Genomic DNA, 18,020 nt, shown 5'->3' on the forward strand with positions numbered 1-18,020 from the left:
AGTAGACAGCCACTAGAGGTGGAGTTAACCCTGCAAGGTAATTATTGCAGTTTATAAAAAAACTGCAATAATTACACTTGCAGGGTTAAAAGTAGTGGGACTTGGCACCCAGACCACTCCAATGGGCAGAAGTGGTCTGGGTGCCTGGAGTGTCCCTTTAACAATCAGCACTATCCCAAACATTGGACGTAAACTGAAGCACAAACTTAAAGTGACAGTAACGGCTCATTTCTCTACCATTTGGGAGCTAAATCGCTGTCTTTGCAGCTCGAGCCCTGCCTCTCCTGCATAGTCTCCCTACACATTTCTTGTAAACAACATTTCAACTTCCTTTATCGCATTTTGTTTAATTAAGAAAGTCATATGTTAATAGCCTGCTCGAACCTGCAGGAGCTTCCTGTATGTAATTGGAAGTTCTATCTCCTGTTCTGTTTCGGTTTTAATTGCTTTATGTGGGTGCATTTTCCCCAAGAGTATCCGTGTTCACAAACTCTTCGCTAAAGAGAAAAGGCCAAATGTAAAATTTAGACTTTTCTCTCGATTTATCTTGATTCCAGGAACCCATCATCATAAATGTATTAAGTCAATAGCCAAATGAATCCCATGCCATTATTTGAGGTGTGCAAAAGACGGATGAGACCAAACAACAAAAACTTCCCCACAGTGCAAAATAGAAAAAGATTACGGTTTTACACGTGCATATCTGAAATTGGACACAAAAGTAAAAAAAAAAAAAGTACCCCTTGAACCCAACGGGGACTTTCCAACATGAGATATGCAAGTGGTACAACAGTAATTTTGCCATTATTGGAGGCTGGGTGAGATAACGGGTAGAGACAAAACTCACCTTCTCTTCATAAATCTGTCTGATCCTTGCCACAGCTTGAGCCAGTTGTTCCTTCTCACCAGTGCACACAATCTCCGTCTTGTTGACACTGGGTGGGGGGACATTTATCCTTGTTCCAGTTTCTTTCATGATTTCATTAACCACTTTATTTTGGGGTCCCACGATGAAAGGGTGGAATGCTTTCTCAATCTCTATCCGTTCCACTGCTCTCTTATCCTGCAAAGGGAGCCATTTTGAATTAATAAGCATGAAGATGGATTAGAAGACATTAACAGTGTAGTACTCATTAAGAACACTATACACATAACTATAGTCACAATTTAGCGATTTTAACCTGGATTTTGCAAACCAGTTTTCAAATAAAACATCATACATTGTTTAGTGCAGGGCTAGGCGACCTTCGGTACTCCATTTGTTTGTCACTACATCTCCCCTGATGCTTTGACAGCATTATGTCTGTAAGAGCATCATGGGAGATGTAGTTTACAACATCTGGCATGACAAAGGTTGCCTACTCCTTTTTATAGTGAATGCATCTTTAGTTTTTTTTTGTTTTGTTTTTTTAACAATATTCCTGCTTCATATAAGGGTTTAAACAAAGATGGAATAAGGTGTCATGATGCGTTATTGAAACTCAACATTAAATACAGTGACTATATGGAAAGGCTTTGCATAGTATCATGCATACTGTACGAATGCTCATACACAACATATGGGACAACACCTATCCATTTTAGGAAAATCTAACATGCATTTTGAAGCATAACTCTACTAACTACATATCCCTCAAACACTAATTAGGTCACATGTCTCAGAGGCAGCCTTTCATACCTGCTCGGCCGAGATTAGCAGGATCTCGTGCCTCGCCTTTTCAATGCCCTCTTTGGTGCCAGTAATCTTGATCTGGTTGCTGGCATCCTCGGGCCGGGGGATTTGAATCTTGGTAGCGGTTTTCAGTTCCAGGTCTTGCAGCTTTTCTCCACTCTTACCAATGACAAAACGATGATGTTCCTTAGGGATAGCCACAGAGGCGGAAGCCTGAAGAGAGAATAGGCAATCAGTTACTGCATCTCAAAACCGGCCTAAACACACACATTTTGCAATAGCAGGTCTACGTTTTTCAAACGGAATTCAGATTGCTCCACTTTCTGAACTACATTCCACAATTACTCTACTAGAACACAGAATACGCCGGTTAAATCAGTCACTAGGCAACACTTAACAACATTAACACATTATGCAAATGAGAAGGAAGTCTAAGCTTTATTTTAAAAGGATTATGAAAGTTCCCATGATTTTTAACCTACCGGTGGATCTGATTTTCACATTCAACAAAAGTCAATAATTGTAAATAATGAGATGAATATACTAAATACCTATAACATTCATAATAGTACAAGGATTCAACTTGTCAGAGTTTCAATATTACTGGCCTACAGACAAGATGGAGAACCTATGAGACAGGTCACATTCCCACATCTCAGTGGGCCTTAAATAAGTGTTCAAGCTGAAATATCCAATAATTCTCTACAAGAATGAAAACGTTATAGACTAAATGGCCAAGGATCTGAAGCCATGAGAAAAACTAAAATGAGAATTCAAGAGGCAAGTCATGCATATTAAAGGAACAACCCAAGGAACCATAACTACTTAGCAGGCTGTAGTGATCAAGATGCCAGGAGTAGCTTGGTGTCCTTCAGCACCAGTTACTTCCTTCATTGAGCCAAGTCTTGCACCACTGCATTTAACTCAATGCAGAAGGCGTCCAGCTCTCAAGGAGGAGGCAATTGGCTCCTGTCGGACTTTGAAAACAGGTTGACCATTTACAATGTTATGGTACTACGAGAGTTCTTCTAAACAGTGTTAGGCAGATTTGTTTAGGTTTACTAAATGGAAATTCCAAGTGCTATAACTTAAGCTCCTTGCATAGGCTACAGTGCAAGGAGGTATTCTATCTGCACACAGTCGCTTACAAGTGCAGCCATTTGAAAGAATCTTTGCCCATCAGCGCACACAGTACGGCTTCCTCCTTTAACTTCAAGCATTTAGAGAGATTGGGCTGCTGTTACGGTTGTATCAGTAATGGTCTGCAGTTCTGCTGCTGTTTAAATTAACTCTTCCATGTAAAATATAAGATACATTCACTTTAGATTTTTTAAGCCCCTTGGTTAGAACAAGAAATACAAATAAAAAAGCAGGGCTGTCAAATTCACTTCCATGTAATCCAGTGCTGGGACAGTCCCTTACTGTGAAGTCATCAGTTCGGACGACTTCTCTTAGAACATACTTCTCATAGAAAAGCAGAGGACCACCGGTGCCTGCTGTCTATACAACGCTTCTCATAATTAAGCACAAAAAGCAAAGAAAAGGCAGCAAAATCCATGCATCAAAACTCCAACATTAAGATGCAATTGTTTTGGTGCTTAGAGTTTCCCGTTAAATCATCAATGGAATTCATTCAAATAGGAAATTCTGGTCAAGTGTTTCCCTATAAACCAGTGCCGTTTGATCCATGGGCCACTTACTGGTGAAGTAAGACGTTTAACTGTGGCATTTTATTATATTTTTAGAAGGATCACTTAATCCTCAAGTCGTAAGTAACTGCATCAATTAATTCCATTGGTAAAAGGAGAGCCTTGTGGTCTGTGGACTAACCTTGGCTCATTAATCAAGACTGCTGAAATTCATGTTATCACACATGCACATAACATTTTATACACCAGCTCATGTTACACGATAACCTACTGCCAGCAGTTGATATCTAAACCGGTAAATAATCATGCAATCCTAAGGCCAAAAGTTACATCAAAAGCACTAATGAGGCCTGGACACAGATTTATTGCAGGGTCCTTATCAGCCCATCGTTCCTCTAACATTTTGTTATTGCCTCATTTATTACTAAATTCCCCACTTTATAATCTTTTAAAACGCTGCAGAATAAGTTGGCATTGTATCAATGCCAATATTTTTATTATAATGATTAAATAATATTAAATATTCTATAAACACCAGTTAGCTTCACCTGTGGTGTTCTATTTACATCGGTTTAACCAATGTTACACACACTCCAAAATACATTTGACTTCCTCCATAATGTACCTATGACTGCAGTAACTACAGTGTTTGATCAGGGGTGGAGAGACAGCCTCTTTTATAACATTACACAATTCCAATAGCAAAAAACATAGATCAAATGGGTTTCAGAAGACACATAGAATATCAGGCCAGCCTATAGCATACAGAAAGGGTTAATGAAACCCAGCTTAAGACTCTGGGTCGGATCCGTGCATTACTGTGGATCATCAGATTTGTACTACATCGCAAATATTTAATGAATACAAGATGTACATACAGAACAATAGCAGTAACAAAATCTAATTGGATACACTGTTTCAGAATTATGTTAACCCTCTTTGCTACCTAGCTAAAAAAAACAAAAAAAAAAAACACATAAGTCTTTAACCTGTGTGTCTTAAATTAATCTTCAGGGACGCTAGTTGCATCAGTCCTATAAATATATATTGTTCGTGTTGTACTATCCACTCAAGAGAGATTATCAATGTACTAAACCCCTGTAGCCCATCATACCATAGGTCTATCCCAGGGGGGACAAGTCCTTCTGTGAAACTCATACCTGAGTTTGTAGCCGGGTCACAATCTCTTTTCGTGCCTTCATAACGGAGTCTAGTTTGCCAGATACCATGATGGATAAGCCTTGATCTTTAGCCAGAGAGAGTTCAAGTTGAGCGCCAGTCTTCTGCATTATATCCAAGCATATCTTGGCCTGTTCCCCTTCCCCAAACTGAGCCATGTCCTTGTACCTACGCTCCTCCAGCGGAACATGGAACACCTAGATAATTGGTAAAAAAAAAAAACATTTAAATGTTGTGTCTGCCATAATCTTATTCAAAATAAGCCCAGTATGAAACCATACATCATAAAAGCAAATTCTAAAACCATCTTATACTTAAACTCATTCATTATGGTTGAAAATCTTGAACGTTTACAGATATTCACAAATTCTATATACTATTGCATATGTAACATTCTTTTGGTTATGCCATAGATTATGCATATCAGTCTTAATGCACATACACACAAAACTGGAAGTAACTTTTACATAACTTCTTCCTCCCCCCTCCCCCCCCCCCACCCCCAGCTTATATAGTCAATTAACAGGGAGTCAAGATGGAGGCAAACATTTGCAAGTTAGAGGGGTTTGGATTTCTACATGTAAATTTTATTTTTCAAACGTTAAAAAAAGGAAAAGAAAAGAAAAGAAACAGGAAAAAAATGGGTTGAAAAAAATCCCAAACCATCAATATACGGATGAGTAAACATTAAAAATCTGCAAAGTTACAGTTTGCTTTTAACAGAGCAAACTGGAGTGCTAACCTGAGTGATAACGGAAGACTTAATAGGCCTGATCTTGCTCCATGCACCAGTAGGCTCAGAATGATTTTCGCTGCCAACTTTTTCGGGGAGGGGTGGGAATGCATCCTTGTAGGTAGGGGGGTCATTTTCATCCCCTGTTCCACCGATTGCCGTCACTGGAGAGAAAGACACACATACACAAGATAAATAAAAATAGTCTCTCACATTTGATGTAAGCTTGAAAAATAAATAAAAATATTCAATTTCTGACCTTTGACAGGCGGCTGGGTCAGGCCGCTACGGTGTTCATCAAAGCTTTCCTGGGTAAGAACCGCCACCGAGCTCATTGTCCCACGCAAATCCGTGTAACCACTGAAAGAAAAGGTTTTGATCACAAAGTATTTTAGCTTTAATTATCAATTTGAAAACCGATATACATTTTTTTTGTTAATACGGTGTGGCAAGATTACAATACAGACATGTTCAAACACAAAAATGCATTAAAAAGGGACAGTCCATGCACCAATACAACTTAACAGCAAATTAATGAGGACAAAAACTGCCAAACGCATTACTCTTTTGCTCAAATGTTTAGTTTTACATATAAATAATAATTTAGATATATATCCATCCATCAGAATATTGCACCATAAGCCTGCCTCTTCAGCCACACACCCTCACTTCAGGGTGGGGGGGGGGGGAGCAGTATATATATATATATTTATTTATTTATTATTATTATTATTAATAATTTTTAATAATTATTATTTTTTATCATCATTATTTATTTTATTTTTTTCAAAAAGGTATGCACACAGCTCAGCCACTGACAGTACTGAATAATAAACAACCTGCATTAGAAGGAGAGGACACCCAGGGGGCATTTGGTCAGGATATCACACTACCTGTTTATATATTCTAAGACTGTCTGTAGTCAGGTTGTGAATTACAAACAGCTTACTTGAGAGGCGTTGAGGCTGAGACTGCATGCATACATTTGATCAGGAAGTCTTTTGGGAAAGAAGGGGTGTGGCTAAGGAGGCAGGCTTCTGGTGCTGCATTTTGCAAAGCATTTTTTGGCGCAAAGCTATAACATTTTGAGCATACCAAAAAAAAAAAAACCAGCATATTAATGAGGTCAAAAATCGGGTGCATGAAAGTTGTGTTACCCTAAGTGCTAAAAGCATCAACGCACAAAGTATTAGAATGAAGCAAAGGAGCCACTGGGTAAGCCACTTAATTTATCAGCTATGAGCAAAAAAAGGGTAGGAGTTAAAGGGACACTATAGTCACCAGAACAACTGCAGCTTATTGCATTTGTTCTGGTGGTAGAATCATTACCTTCAGGCTTTTTGCTGTAAACACTGTCTTTTCAGAGAAAATGCAGTGTTTACATTACAGCCTAGTGATAACTTCACTGGCCACTCTTCAGATGGCTGTTAGAGATCCTTCCTGGGTCATGGCTGCCTAAAATACATCCAAACATTCAGTGTCTCCTCCCTCTGCATGCAGACACTGAACTTTCCTCATAGAGATTCATTGATCCAATTCATCTCTATGAGGAGATGCTGATTGGCCAGGGCTGTGTTTGGCTCTGCCCCTGATCTGCCTCCTTGACAGTCTCAGCCAATCCTATGGGGAAGCATTGTGATTGGCTCAGACCACCATCTCTGATGATTTCAGCAGAGAGCAGACAGGTCAGAGGCAACAGCTGCAGATTTGAACACTTAAAATTTTACTATACTTCTGGAGGCAGGACCGGGGGCAAGGGGAGCTAGATGGCGGTTTTAACACTATAGGGTCAGGAATACACTATAGGGTTCCTGACCCTATAGTGTTCCTTTAAAATTAAGAACAAGATATACAAGATCCACCTATAGATTTCCCTCCCCCCCTACTTACATTTGCAGACATAATTGCAATGCTGTGCTAGCATCAATTAAATGTATATACTATGAAGTAGATGTATACATTAGATTTTTCTATTCTTTATTTAAATAGTACTTCCAACTCTGGGGGGAAAAAGCGAAAAGACCATAAATGCACTGCAATGACATGGTACTGTGACAATATTTGCTTGAGTTAAAAGAAACCATTAATCCATTAGAAATTCAATATAGAGACAGCCTCTGTTTTATCATCCCATAGTATCACTAATTTAGAGAGTAGCATCTGTGTATGAATTATCTGTATTGAGTCTCTGAGGCTTTAATGCCTTCATGCTCCTCTTAGCAATATGCATTTGTAGCAGGAGAGAGCGCAGGTAATTTTCTCTTTTCTTTGGTTTTTACTTAAGGAGAGAGCGCAGGTAACTTTCCTTTATTTGGTTTTTACTATATATTGGGGCTGATGTGTACTGTAGTCATTGCTGCCGGCCCAGTAGTGATGGGAGTGAGTGCAGGACTTATATTTTTGTATTTGTGGCAGTACCTGCCTTATGTCCCCAAAGTATTCCTAAAAGGACTACATCACTTACCCTGGCTATCCCATACCTTCCCTCCCTGTACTACACCAAGCGGTCTCCTACATCATGCCTGCTAGCAGTTCCAGCGAGCCGGAGTAAACCATCAGGACTTCAGTAGGACCTGGCTGTAATTGTCTGGAACTCCGGCTCAGCTACGAGTACCACCTCCCAGTCACGCTACCATCATTGGTTTCACCAACTTCCCCTCAGTCTAAAAGAGAGCAATTCGGAGGGGAGGTACAACATACTACAGAACAATCGCTCCCCGACACCCCTTGTCTCACACCACAGGAGTACTAGCCTAGAAATTGCCCATTGGCACTAAACTTGTGGAATGAATTTCGGTCAGGATTTTAAAAATGGTTTGTGGCGTTTCCCCAATACTTTATGGATCTGAGCGCTCTTGCCAGAATGGGTGCTCGGATTAGACCTTTCCAGGGATGTATCACATGTTGGGGTTCTGGGTTGTTTTATTACAGTTGTTGGGCTTCTCTGTGCCCAGGAGAATATTAATTTAACCCCTTTAGGACATGACATGTGACATGTCATGATTCCCTTTTTTTCCAGAAGTTTGGTCCTTAAGGGGTTAAGCGCTAGATAATTAACTCATCTCCCAGACACAGAGACACCGGGTAGGTGTCTACATTGTCAACGGAGAACTCCTGCTGGGGTCTGTGAATAAAAGGTATATAAAGATTGTTATTGTCCCAACATCAAGTTTTGTCTGGTGTATGTGTATAGCGTATTGTTTTACAACTAGCGAATATCTAATATCCCTTCCTATTGTGTTTTTATACCCCACCTCCTCTAGAATGTAAGCTCGTTTGAGCAGTGTCCTCAACTACCTATTGTTCCTGTTACATTTGGTTATTGTCTCATTTGGTAAATTCCCTTTTATAGTAAAGCGCTGCGGAATAAGCTGGCGCTATATAAATACCAATAATAATAATAATAATAATAATAATAATAATAATAATAATAATAATAATAATAACAATAACAATAACAATAACAAAAACAAAAAAACAAAACCACAGTAATCTCACACGCCAGCATCTTTGTAATGCCATGTTGACATGCTTTGGGCATGACAAATCAGACAATCAGTTGGGGGACGAATCCTCACGTTCTGTAAATTGTCTCATTTTTTTAGATTTTGTTATTTCCCCAACACAATTGTACTTTCAATTTAAGATTTTTTTTATTGCTTCTAACAGAATCAGGTTGCTAAACAACCTCACGTCTGTAAAGTGGAGGGATCCAAGCTAGGTTTAGTTTTTGCCACACTCTGTTCTAATTCTACATAGCTGCTAGATTCCTTCTTGCTTACTCACCTACAGGAGTTGCAAGACTGCCCTATGTGGATATCTAGTGCAGACTGACGTATACATAGATAGCAAGATCAATAATGAATTCTACTGCTCATGCAAACCGAGTGATTAGGTCTTGCTTCTTATGAGCTGATGTCATGGCATCCTGAATAACCAGCACCAGGTATCAATGGCAACAGTGGACCAAAACTACTAATTAAAAGCAATGGCCAATCTTCCTCTCCACACCCTGAATATGAGCCAGAATTAGTAAATAGGACAATCATTTGCTTAGGAGGTGTACAACATCTGCATGCAGAGTTTTTGTCCAATGTGTTGGGCCTCTTTAAGAATAAACTCCCAGCTCAAAAAATAAATAAATTCAGTTTTCATTTGTATTGTATCAAAACACAAGCTGTTCCTGGCACAGTCAGAGCATAAATGCAAATAAGCTTGACCTTCATATCTACAGCACTTTGAAATTCTCAAACATGCATTTGCACATATAGTACTTTCTAAGCAGATGTTCAGGGCATTGTGGGGGATGCCGGTGCCTATATACAGAAGTGCTATAGAAGGGGAAGTTATATCCCAACTCTCACTGTATTCCTCACCCCAGCAAACTACTCAATAGCACTCATTGAAACAATCCAGGCAGAGAAATGACCATTAACATTCCGCACCATTCAACATGGGGTGCAAGGTTTTGTTTTTATGGAGGAGAGCAGAAGCAACCCCCAAATGAAGACCATGTGCCATACTGCTTACCAGCTAAAGGGTCAAAAGCCAGAAAGTCCGTCCGGTGAGCTGAGTGCTTCTATCAGCCTGCCAGCTTCTGAAAAAGAGAAGCAAAGGTTTCAATGTTAATTGATATCCCACCAAGATCAAACTTTGTGATGTTAAGTTTCATACGAATTAAATTTATATTAAACAAAGATACAGCAGATTACACACACACCCCAAACTAAAACTAAGAAATCTAGTTATAGTGTTACATTTACTAAGACTCCTAGAAGGTGTTTTTTTTTTTCCTGTCCAAGCTTCTCTGTGAGGAAGGAAACCAATATTAGAAAGAACAGGAAGAGAAAGAAGGGGGAAAAAGGGGGGTTGAGTGAGTGTCTATGCTGCTTACATGGAGAATAGGATGACTGAGAATCATGTATATATAGATTCACCCAAATTTGATACTATACCCCTGCTGGGGGTAATCACAAGAAACTGAAAAGATAGAACCGCAAAAGAGACTGCACACAAAAGTATTTATAATAAAATGTGTTGCTTTGGTGCCTGGAGAATGGAGCATTTCAGTATAATAGGAAGGATTTACATAGACATGTCAAAATGGCAAATTAGATTTGATATAAAAGGTTAGTGACAGAGGGGCGGCACACTTCTGTAATCTACGTCTGAACATAAAGTAACTTACAAAGTGTGTCAAAAATGTGCTGTTTGCCATTTTAATAAAATCACATTGAACAAGCGAGAGTTAATTTCACCAGTTCTTAATGAAGAAGGTTCCTGAAGCTGAAACTATACAGAGGTCATAAAAAAAAAAAAAATCCTCGGTTTACAACAAAATCTGGCAGAACATACTATTGCAGCCATCACCAAAACTGTGAATATTCCATTCACAAAATTGGGCGGTGCCAGTCACGGCTTGACAATCGCTTGACCATTGTTGCCCATCCAACATATAAAAACACATTGCTTCAAAATGTACTGCATGCCATGGTAAATCAAGAGTTAAATTCATCTTGATAAACAGGGTAGCTTATTTTCAGAACTGCAGGGACAATGGGGACAATAAATGCAGATGTGCTTTAGTCTCTAGAGTGGGATTGAAAGCTTGAGGGAATGGCAGAAGTTCTACCAGCATAATCCCCTCAAGCATTTACTTCTACACAGAGCTGCACAGTACCATTCTAACAAAGGGCCCAGAGATGTTACTCACAACTAAATTCTGAACATATAACATGCATCTTAAATCGGATTATTTGGTCTTTCAGAGCAAAATTACAGTTTAAAGCAGGGGTGCCCAAAAAGGTAGATCACTAGATGTTTTACAACAACATCTTCCATGATGCTTTGTCAGTCAAGAGGCATACAAAGCATCATGGTAATTGTAGTTCTACAACATCTGGAGATCTACCTTTTTGGCACACCTGGTTTAAAGGACCACTACATATACCACAAGCACCACAGCCCACTGCATTGTTTGCAATGTCAGGAGCGACAAGGCCCCATTCCAGTGTATGCTCTCAAACGGTTTTACGTTTTAACAACTATTTCTGGGTCTCCCATTCCCTGCTTCCAGGATCTCCTGCATGAAAATCTGTTGGTATTACCGATCTAAAAGAAGGCCATACCAGACCAATCATTGGCCGATAGCGTAAGTCAAGTACTTTTTCGTTAAAACTATTTTATAGTATTAGGAATACAAATCTGGATTCCTAGCACTATAGTTTCCTCTAGTCATCATCCCCCTCCCCCAGCACATAAAGAGTTAAAAAAAAAAAAAAAAAAAAAACACACTACTTACCTGATTTCAGTGCCGTGCTTCCTTGGCGTGAGCGCCGCGCACATGCATTAAGCTTTCCTATTGGAATTTTACTGACCCTGAATGTCCTCATGGAGAGTGTGATTAGGTCCGGCGTCGTTTAAGGGACTGTGTCAACTAAAATCCAGTAAGTGCCTCTTACTGTGATAGACAGCCACTGGAGTCAGTCAAGGCAATTATTACAGTTTCTCTAAAACTGCAATGTTGTACATTGCAGGACCAAGGTGGGCAGGGACATTGCATCCAGACTACTTCAATAAGCTGAAGTGGTCTGGATGCCTATAGAGTCCTTTAACTAGCACAGCCCTTAGAAAATGTTGCATTAGCCTTCAGGCTGTGCAAAAATCCCACTTGGGGCACTTCAAGGACCATAACAACTTGCGTATGTCTCATGAAACCCCTGTTATGCCATATAGCATGGATTTCTGAAATGACCATGCTGTGACATTACAGTCAATGCACAGCAATGACTACAGCAGAAAACCATTTAATGTGTATTGTCTACTAGCCCTGCAAAAGCGAGATTATCACCATAACTGGGCAATTTTGATACGTTAATAACCCTCTAACGGGGCGTAAACGGTCTATAAGTCACATAGTGAAAGTCAGTGTAGCTTTAGGGTAACCAACTCCTATGATGCTCAGCAAGCGACAAACTGAATATTCTTTATCAGAGTTTGCCAAGATTGAGACTTGTAATTCCATTGCAGCTAGAGAACCACATATGGATTAAGACATTATGAAAGATGTACAGTACATTTTGATTAAAGACCAAAAAGTAAAAGAATCACATTTCTAATGTAATATACCATTAATATAAATAGTTCCTCTTTAGCACTAGTGAAGAGTTTAGGATTACAGTAAAAGCAAAGATGAGACTTGCGTAACTGCAGTTCTTCCAGGTGGTTACACCACCACTTTCCCAAAAAGCTTTACACAGGCTAGTTTGTAACCAGACTTCTTTCTTACGATTGTACACACACACACACACACACACACACACACGCTCGCTCAGGCATTTGTCCCATGGCTCCATGCTACTCATTTGATTTTCAATGTGCGATATGCACTTCAACAGCAACGTGGAGGATAAACCTCTAAAAAGATAACTTACAGCCAACATATCGCTAAGGCTGTGTGATGCCTCCCTACAATCAGAAGAAACATTGTTTCTAAAAGAAGACGAATTTCTGGCATGTCATTCCAAAAATGCATACTGTTAAAATAAAATAATCAACGCCAACCCCAACTTTAAAAAGGACACTCCACTGTACGACTCCCTCTCTACCCTCCCTCCCCCCCCAATAAATCTTTTTGTAGTAGATATAGTCCAAATGAAAAGATGCATGCATTAAATTATGCAATTTAATATATCTAAAACATCTTGCAAGTGCTGCAGATGTCGTCTAAAGCCTTTTGCAAGCCTTTCCCTTTAATTTCAGTCCAGACTTTGTAGCTGTCCAATCACAGACTTCCCAATGCAGCTCAATGGTAATTTTTTGCAAGGCAGGTGCTCTGATCAACTGCTGCCTTTTGAGTTTAGCTTAGTTGAGCTAAATAACCAGGAAGTAACAGGACCTGTTATCCGACAGCCAAGGAGGTGCAACAAGGTTAATTTATGAAAGTTTAAATTTCTTTTAAGATCTGCATTTTCTGTAAAATAGGAGAAGAGAAAAAAAAATACATTCTTCACACATTACGCAGTTGGAAGTGCTAAAGTGCTTTAGAGTCCTGGAGTCTCCCTGTAGTAATTTGTAACCCAGAATTAGATTGCACTCAAACTACATTGCATACTGGGAAAAGCCGACACTTTAATGTTACATGTCAAGGCAGAGCAGTATTTACCATAAGGTGACCTTAGGCAGCATCCTAGAGCCCAATGATTACACAGGGCCCCGGAACCTGAATTTGCTTGGCCATATTCACCATCCTTCTGCAAAGAATTAAAATGAAGACCTTGGTTATTGTCTGCTCAGAGGCACACAATCAAATGACAAGGAGGCTTAGAGCAGAACTTTCACAAGTATCCACTAAATCTTCATACCGAACCAAAAAAAATAAAAATTAAAAATAAATCTTACCTTTTCATAACTACCATATATTGAGGACAAGCACCAAAGATGTCTATCACTCAGTATCCACAAATCCTTTTAACCATTTCTCCCTTTCAACGTGCATCTATTTAGCAGTCGATCAGGACTCAAATCAAAAGTGGCACTTTCTAAATTGACAAAAACACCAACAAGATGCAAACGGTATACACGACAAAGTTGAGGCTTGAATACAGCCTCGTCACTTTTTCAATATAACCCCAGTCTCCATTCCACCTAAACTGTACTCCAACACCCCCCACCCCCAATTTCAATAAATATGCAACCTCCTCTTAACTGTATTCTAGCGCAGCAAAAGGCACCAAACTCTGCCAAAGTAATTGTGAGTGACAGATTAGCTCTTAGGCAAGTAGAGATCATAGCATTGACAACTCAAACGTCATAAAAGGTTGGGTTTGCATTTCATCAATACCTTATCAGAAGTTCAGATACCCAAGTAGGGTGTAAACAAGAAAGTAAGTGGAGTACATTAAATTATACAAATAAATAAAATATATAAACCTGTTTGTTGAGTTGCTGCAAAACTGTGACAAGGACAAGTTGCCCAAGGGGCTTTAACACAAATGTTTCAGTAAGGTTTTCTTCTCGTGTGCACACACTACACATCTAAGTACATGTAGGTGAATCTTTGTACACATACCAATGCACATTCCATAGCCCACTGTACAGGGACTGTGCACTACTTTTACATGTCAGTAGATGACCGTTTAATACCATCTGCAGAGCTGTACACTGCACCATGCGTCCCTGCAAACAGCACCAATAGCCAGATTTACAAAACAGCCAGAGCTGCTCTCTGCACAGGAGGAAGTTAACTTGAGGGGCCTGTGTCAAGGACCCACTGGGATTACTGTCACCATGCAGACTGCTGGCAGGTGTGTGATCTGCTAAGAAGGTTCACTCTCAGGCATGGAGCAGAGTCAAGGCTGGAGGTTTGTGCTGAGCAGGGACAGGCCCCTCTGTACTGCCACCTCAGCACAGCCTGTATTACCGGTATGGGGGAGGGAACAACTTAAAGGGCCAGAGCTCCCTGCCAGCTCAGCATACACCACAGACATGCCTCACAACAGTTTAACCCTTTAACACCCTGCAGTATGAGCAAATTCCTTCATAATCAGGCATTCAAAAATGCAGGATGCAGCACAACAATTTCAGGCCATAACAGCTGAACGTAAAACACATTTGACAGAAAAGACAATGTTACGGAGGCAGATATACAGTGCTAGAGAGTGTTTACAATATGTTTTACAGTGTAACCCATTACAGCAGCTCATCAATTACAATGGTGCGAGTAACACCTTTCATAGGAAAAGTTCAAAAAGGGGAGCAATCGCAATATTTCAATTCCGCTTCCATGGCGACTGCTTGACTTGTACTCTGCCCCTAGGTTTGCATTATGGGCAACCCCATATAAAGCTTGATGAAAAGAAAGTTGTAGCCTGTAAAACCATGTTACACAGTACATCCAAACAACAGGGAATGGAAGACATTTAATAAGGCGCACGAACATAATAAATATTAATCCGTACATGCTCAGGGGGTCTAAAGGTAGAGGTATCCAAAAAATGTCCATTCTGAGAAGGCTATTGCAAGAGAGTGCAGATAAAAGTAACGCCCCAAAATCAGGCAACCTCAGTACAGCCCAGTGCTGATAAAGGGTGAATCAAATAACTAGGATCTTTCAGTGCAATATGTGTTAATTAAGAAAAATAAAAGTGTCAGCATTTTACTTCGTTAGAAAGCTAGGTCCTTTGATACATTCTCACCCAATACCCTGCTATCCAATGAAGCAGACACATTACAGGCCTTCAATACAAGATATAGCTATCCAGCTGTTTTACTATCCCTCCATCACACCTTGAACAAACCTCACAGCAGAGAAGCAGGTATGTCAAACATACTTCTGAAAACAATAGGCAGGCATTTCTATTGCAGTAAAAACAAATATACGTCAATCCAGCTGCTAAGCCTGAATGGCGACTCTGCATTCAAGGATACTGAAACCATCAGACGGCATTGCTGTAAACTATGCACATATGGGGGTAAAAGACAACGGATTTCATTCCAGATTTTAAATTTAAACCTCCCCCACCCCCCATAATCAGGGGGATGGGAGGGGGACAAATAAAGCCCTGAAATTAAGTACTGCAAAGAAGTCCAAACATGATGTAGCATCTCAAAGTACAGCAGTAAAATACTATAATTATTAACCTTTTAAGATGCCAATATCTTCAACCACATCAAATATAAAAAGGAAAATATATTAGAAACACTACTTCTGCCTAAAGAATCTTAAAATTTCAAAAAAATAAAGACCAAAAAAAGTAAGAAGGTACACTAGTAAAAATTGTTTGGAGTAATGAAAGCCGGCAGACGTATTTCACAAATTCAATTTAAAGAAAAAAATATTTATACGGTTGGAGGAAGCATGCTGTATATTGTTCATTCTGGGTACACCACCACCTACCATATCGACCCCCAAACTCCACTAGCAGAAAAACAGTCTACAATACATTATGGACCATGTTCCCCTACCTACCAATGAGACTAGGATATCGGGATGGACATCAAGCGACAATGCAGGTGGGGTAGCTTTAACTAGGCTACTTTACCACTTATGTCTTAACTTGTAAATAAGGGGTTTAGCCAAGGTAAACCAGGCTTTGAAAAGCACTTTAATGACTAGGTTGCCTGTCTAATTCTAGAATGCCAATTATACACCGTGTTATTTAAACATCAATAGCACACATTAACATGAAGCACTCAAAGCCTCATTTGACTATAAAACAATGCCTACAAGATGAAGATGTCTACTAAAAGCTTTACAACAATAAAATAAATAAAAATGGGCGGATGTGAAAAGAAAATGGATTTACACAAATTCATAATGCTGCAACAAATCAGCTTAGTATGCCTTACTACTGCAAATGGGTTAATGTCACATAACATACTGACTTCAAAGACAGAATCAAGAGAGGAGTCGTGGTAAATTATTGAAAAGGATGACCCGTCCAATAAAGGAATATGAATACAGATTTAAGATACGGAGCACAGGGGCAATACACATTTCTCTTTCAATCACAAACTCATATTAATGCTGTACTCAGTATTAGCATATTAGAAAGACAGATCAGGAGACAGGAAGGAAAGCCATAAAACTGGCAATTCAAGAAGTCCACTTTTTTTTTTTCCTTTGCTGAGATTGCAACACAGAATGCTGGGGCTGGGAGATGGATTAAGAGGATTTCACCTCCCCCTCTCCTAACTCTGAATGTCCCTCCCTCCCTAGGCCTCTCTCCATGCCAACGTCACCACTTCAGGCCAGGTTAAACTCCAGCGACTTACTAGGTACACTGTTTAACTAGTTCATTGCTACATGGGAAACCGGTAACTGATGGAAGAGACTATGATAAGGAAGGACAGTTTATGAACGTGACTGCAACTACTAAAGTAATAGGTTGAGAAAAAAACCTCAACGCAGACTAGTCAGAGTGTTTCCATTTGCTAGTTAAACACAGATTTTACTATTTTTTAATCTCTATTTTAAGTTAAAAAATTTCTACGTAAAAAAAAAAAAAAGACACTTAAGAAAAAGGACAGAAAAAAATTCAATAAAAACCACCACATCAAGTTTTACGTTATCAATTTTTTGCACCGATTACCTCGCTTTTTTAACAGAAGATTAGGATATTTGCAAATTGTATATATAATGGATTTTCATTATACAACTCCTCTTTGGCTAGGTCTGCCACACGTCATCACTAAAACCATGCCGTTTGGGCCACATTCTTGGAATTCCAATGAGGTTTGTGTACGATTATATATTTCTTTTGTCTAGGCAGCTGATAAAAACACACTCCCAAAGCAGGGAAAGTACAGGAGACAAGTGTAACACACACACAAACATCACAACACAAAGGTGACATGACAAACATACCATATGTTTACCATATGTATTCCCTAGCTGCTTTTGAGCTGACAGACATGGGTATTTGCATATGTATCTCTACTTGGGAGGTCAAGCATTCTGTGCAACAGTCCAAGAGGACACAGATCTGGCATGGGGGGGGGGGGGGGGGTGAAAAAGAGATTGATGACTGCTTTTAGGGAGTATTGACCAGACATTCATGCAACCTCCCCTTACAGCCATTTTATGAGCTGTGCATAAACCGAGAAATAAATCTCACATGCCTGGAGCCCTGTTTGAACAGTTTACTGAGCACCAATTAAAGTAAATAAATCTACTGCATGCAAACCAGATAGTAGAATTAAACCTGCATGATGATATCCCAGTTGTATTGTTGCAAATGAATCGCAGTGCAACAAAAGTAGGCCAACACTGGAAAGGTGGATGTTT

General features: G+C 39.6%; 1 protein-coding gene across 2 annotated transcripts in view; it reads right to left on the minus strand.

Annotated features, from left to right (window-relative positions):
- The window catches only part of HDLBP (high density lipoprotein binding protein), a 37,877-nt gene that overhangs the window by 17,699 nt on the left and 2,158 nt on the right, over positions 1-18,020 (minus strand). For both annotated transcript variants that reach the window (XM_063442415.1, XM_063442416.1), the window contains exons 2-7: positions 9,764-9,830; positions 5,493-5,593; positions 5,243-5,397; positions 4,482-4,697; positions 1,679-1,885; positions 848-1,063 (exon numbers count right to left, since the gene is read on the minus strand). In XM_063442415.1, coding sequence (XP_063298485.1) covers positions 848-1,063; positions 1,679-1,885; positions 4,482-4,697; positions 5,243-5,397; positions 5,493-5,568 — 870 coding nt within the window. In that variant the 5' untranslated portion in view covers positions 5,569-5,593; positions 9,764-9,830. The remainder of the gene's footprint in view (positions 1-847; positions 1,064-1,678; positions 1,886-4,481; positions 4,698-5,242; positions 5,398-5,492; positions 5,594-9,763; positions 9,831-18,020) is intronic.

This window comes from Pelobates fuscus, chromosome 2 (genome assembly GCF_036172605.1).
Source record: "Pelobates fuscus isolate aPelFus1 chromosome 2, aPelFus1.pri, whole genome shotgun sequence".
Taxonomy (NCBI): Eukaryota; Metazoa; Chordata; class Amphibia; order Anura; family Pelobatidae; genus Pelobates; species Pelobates fuscus.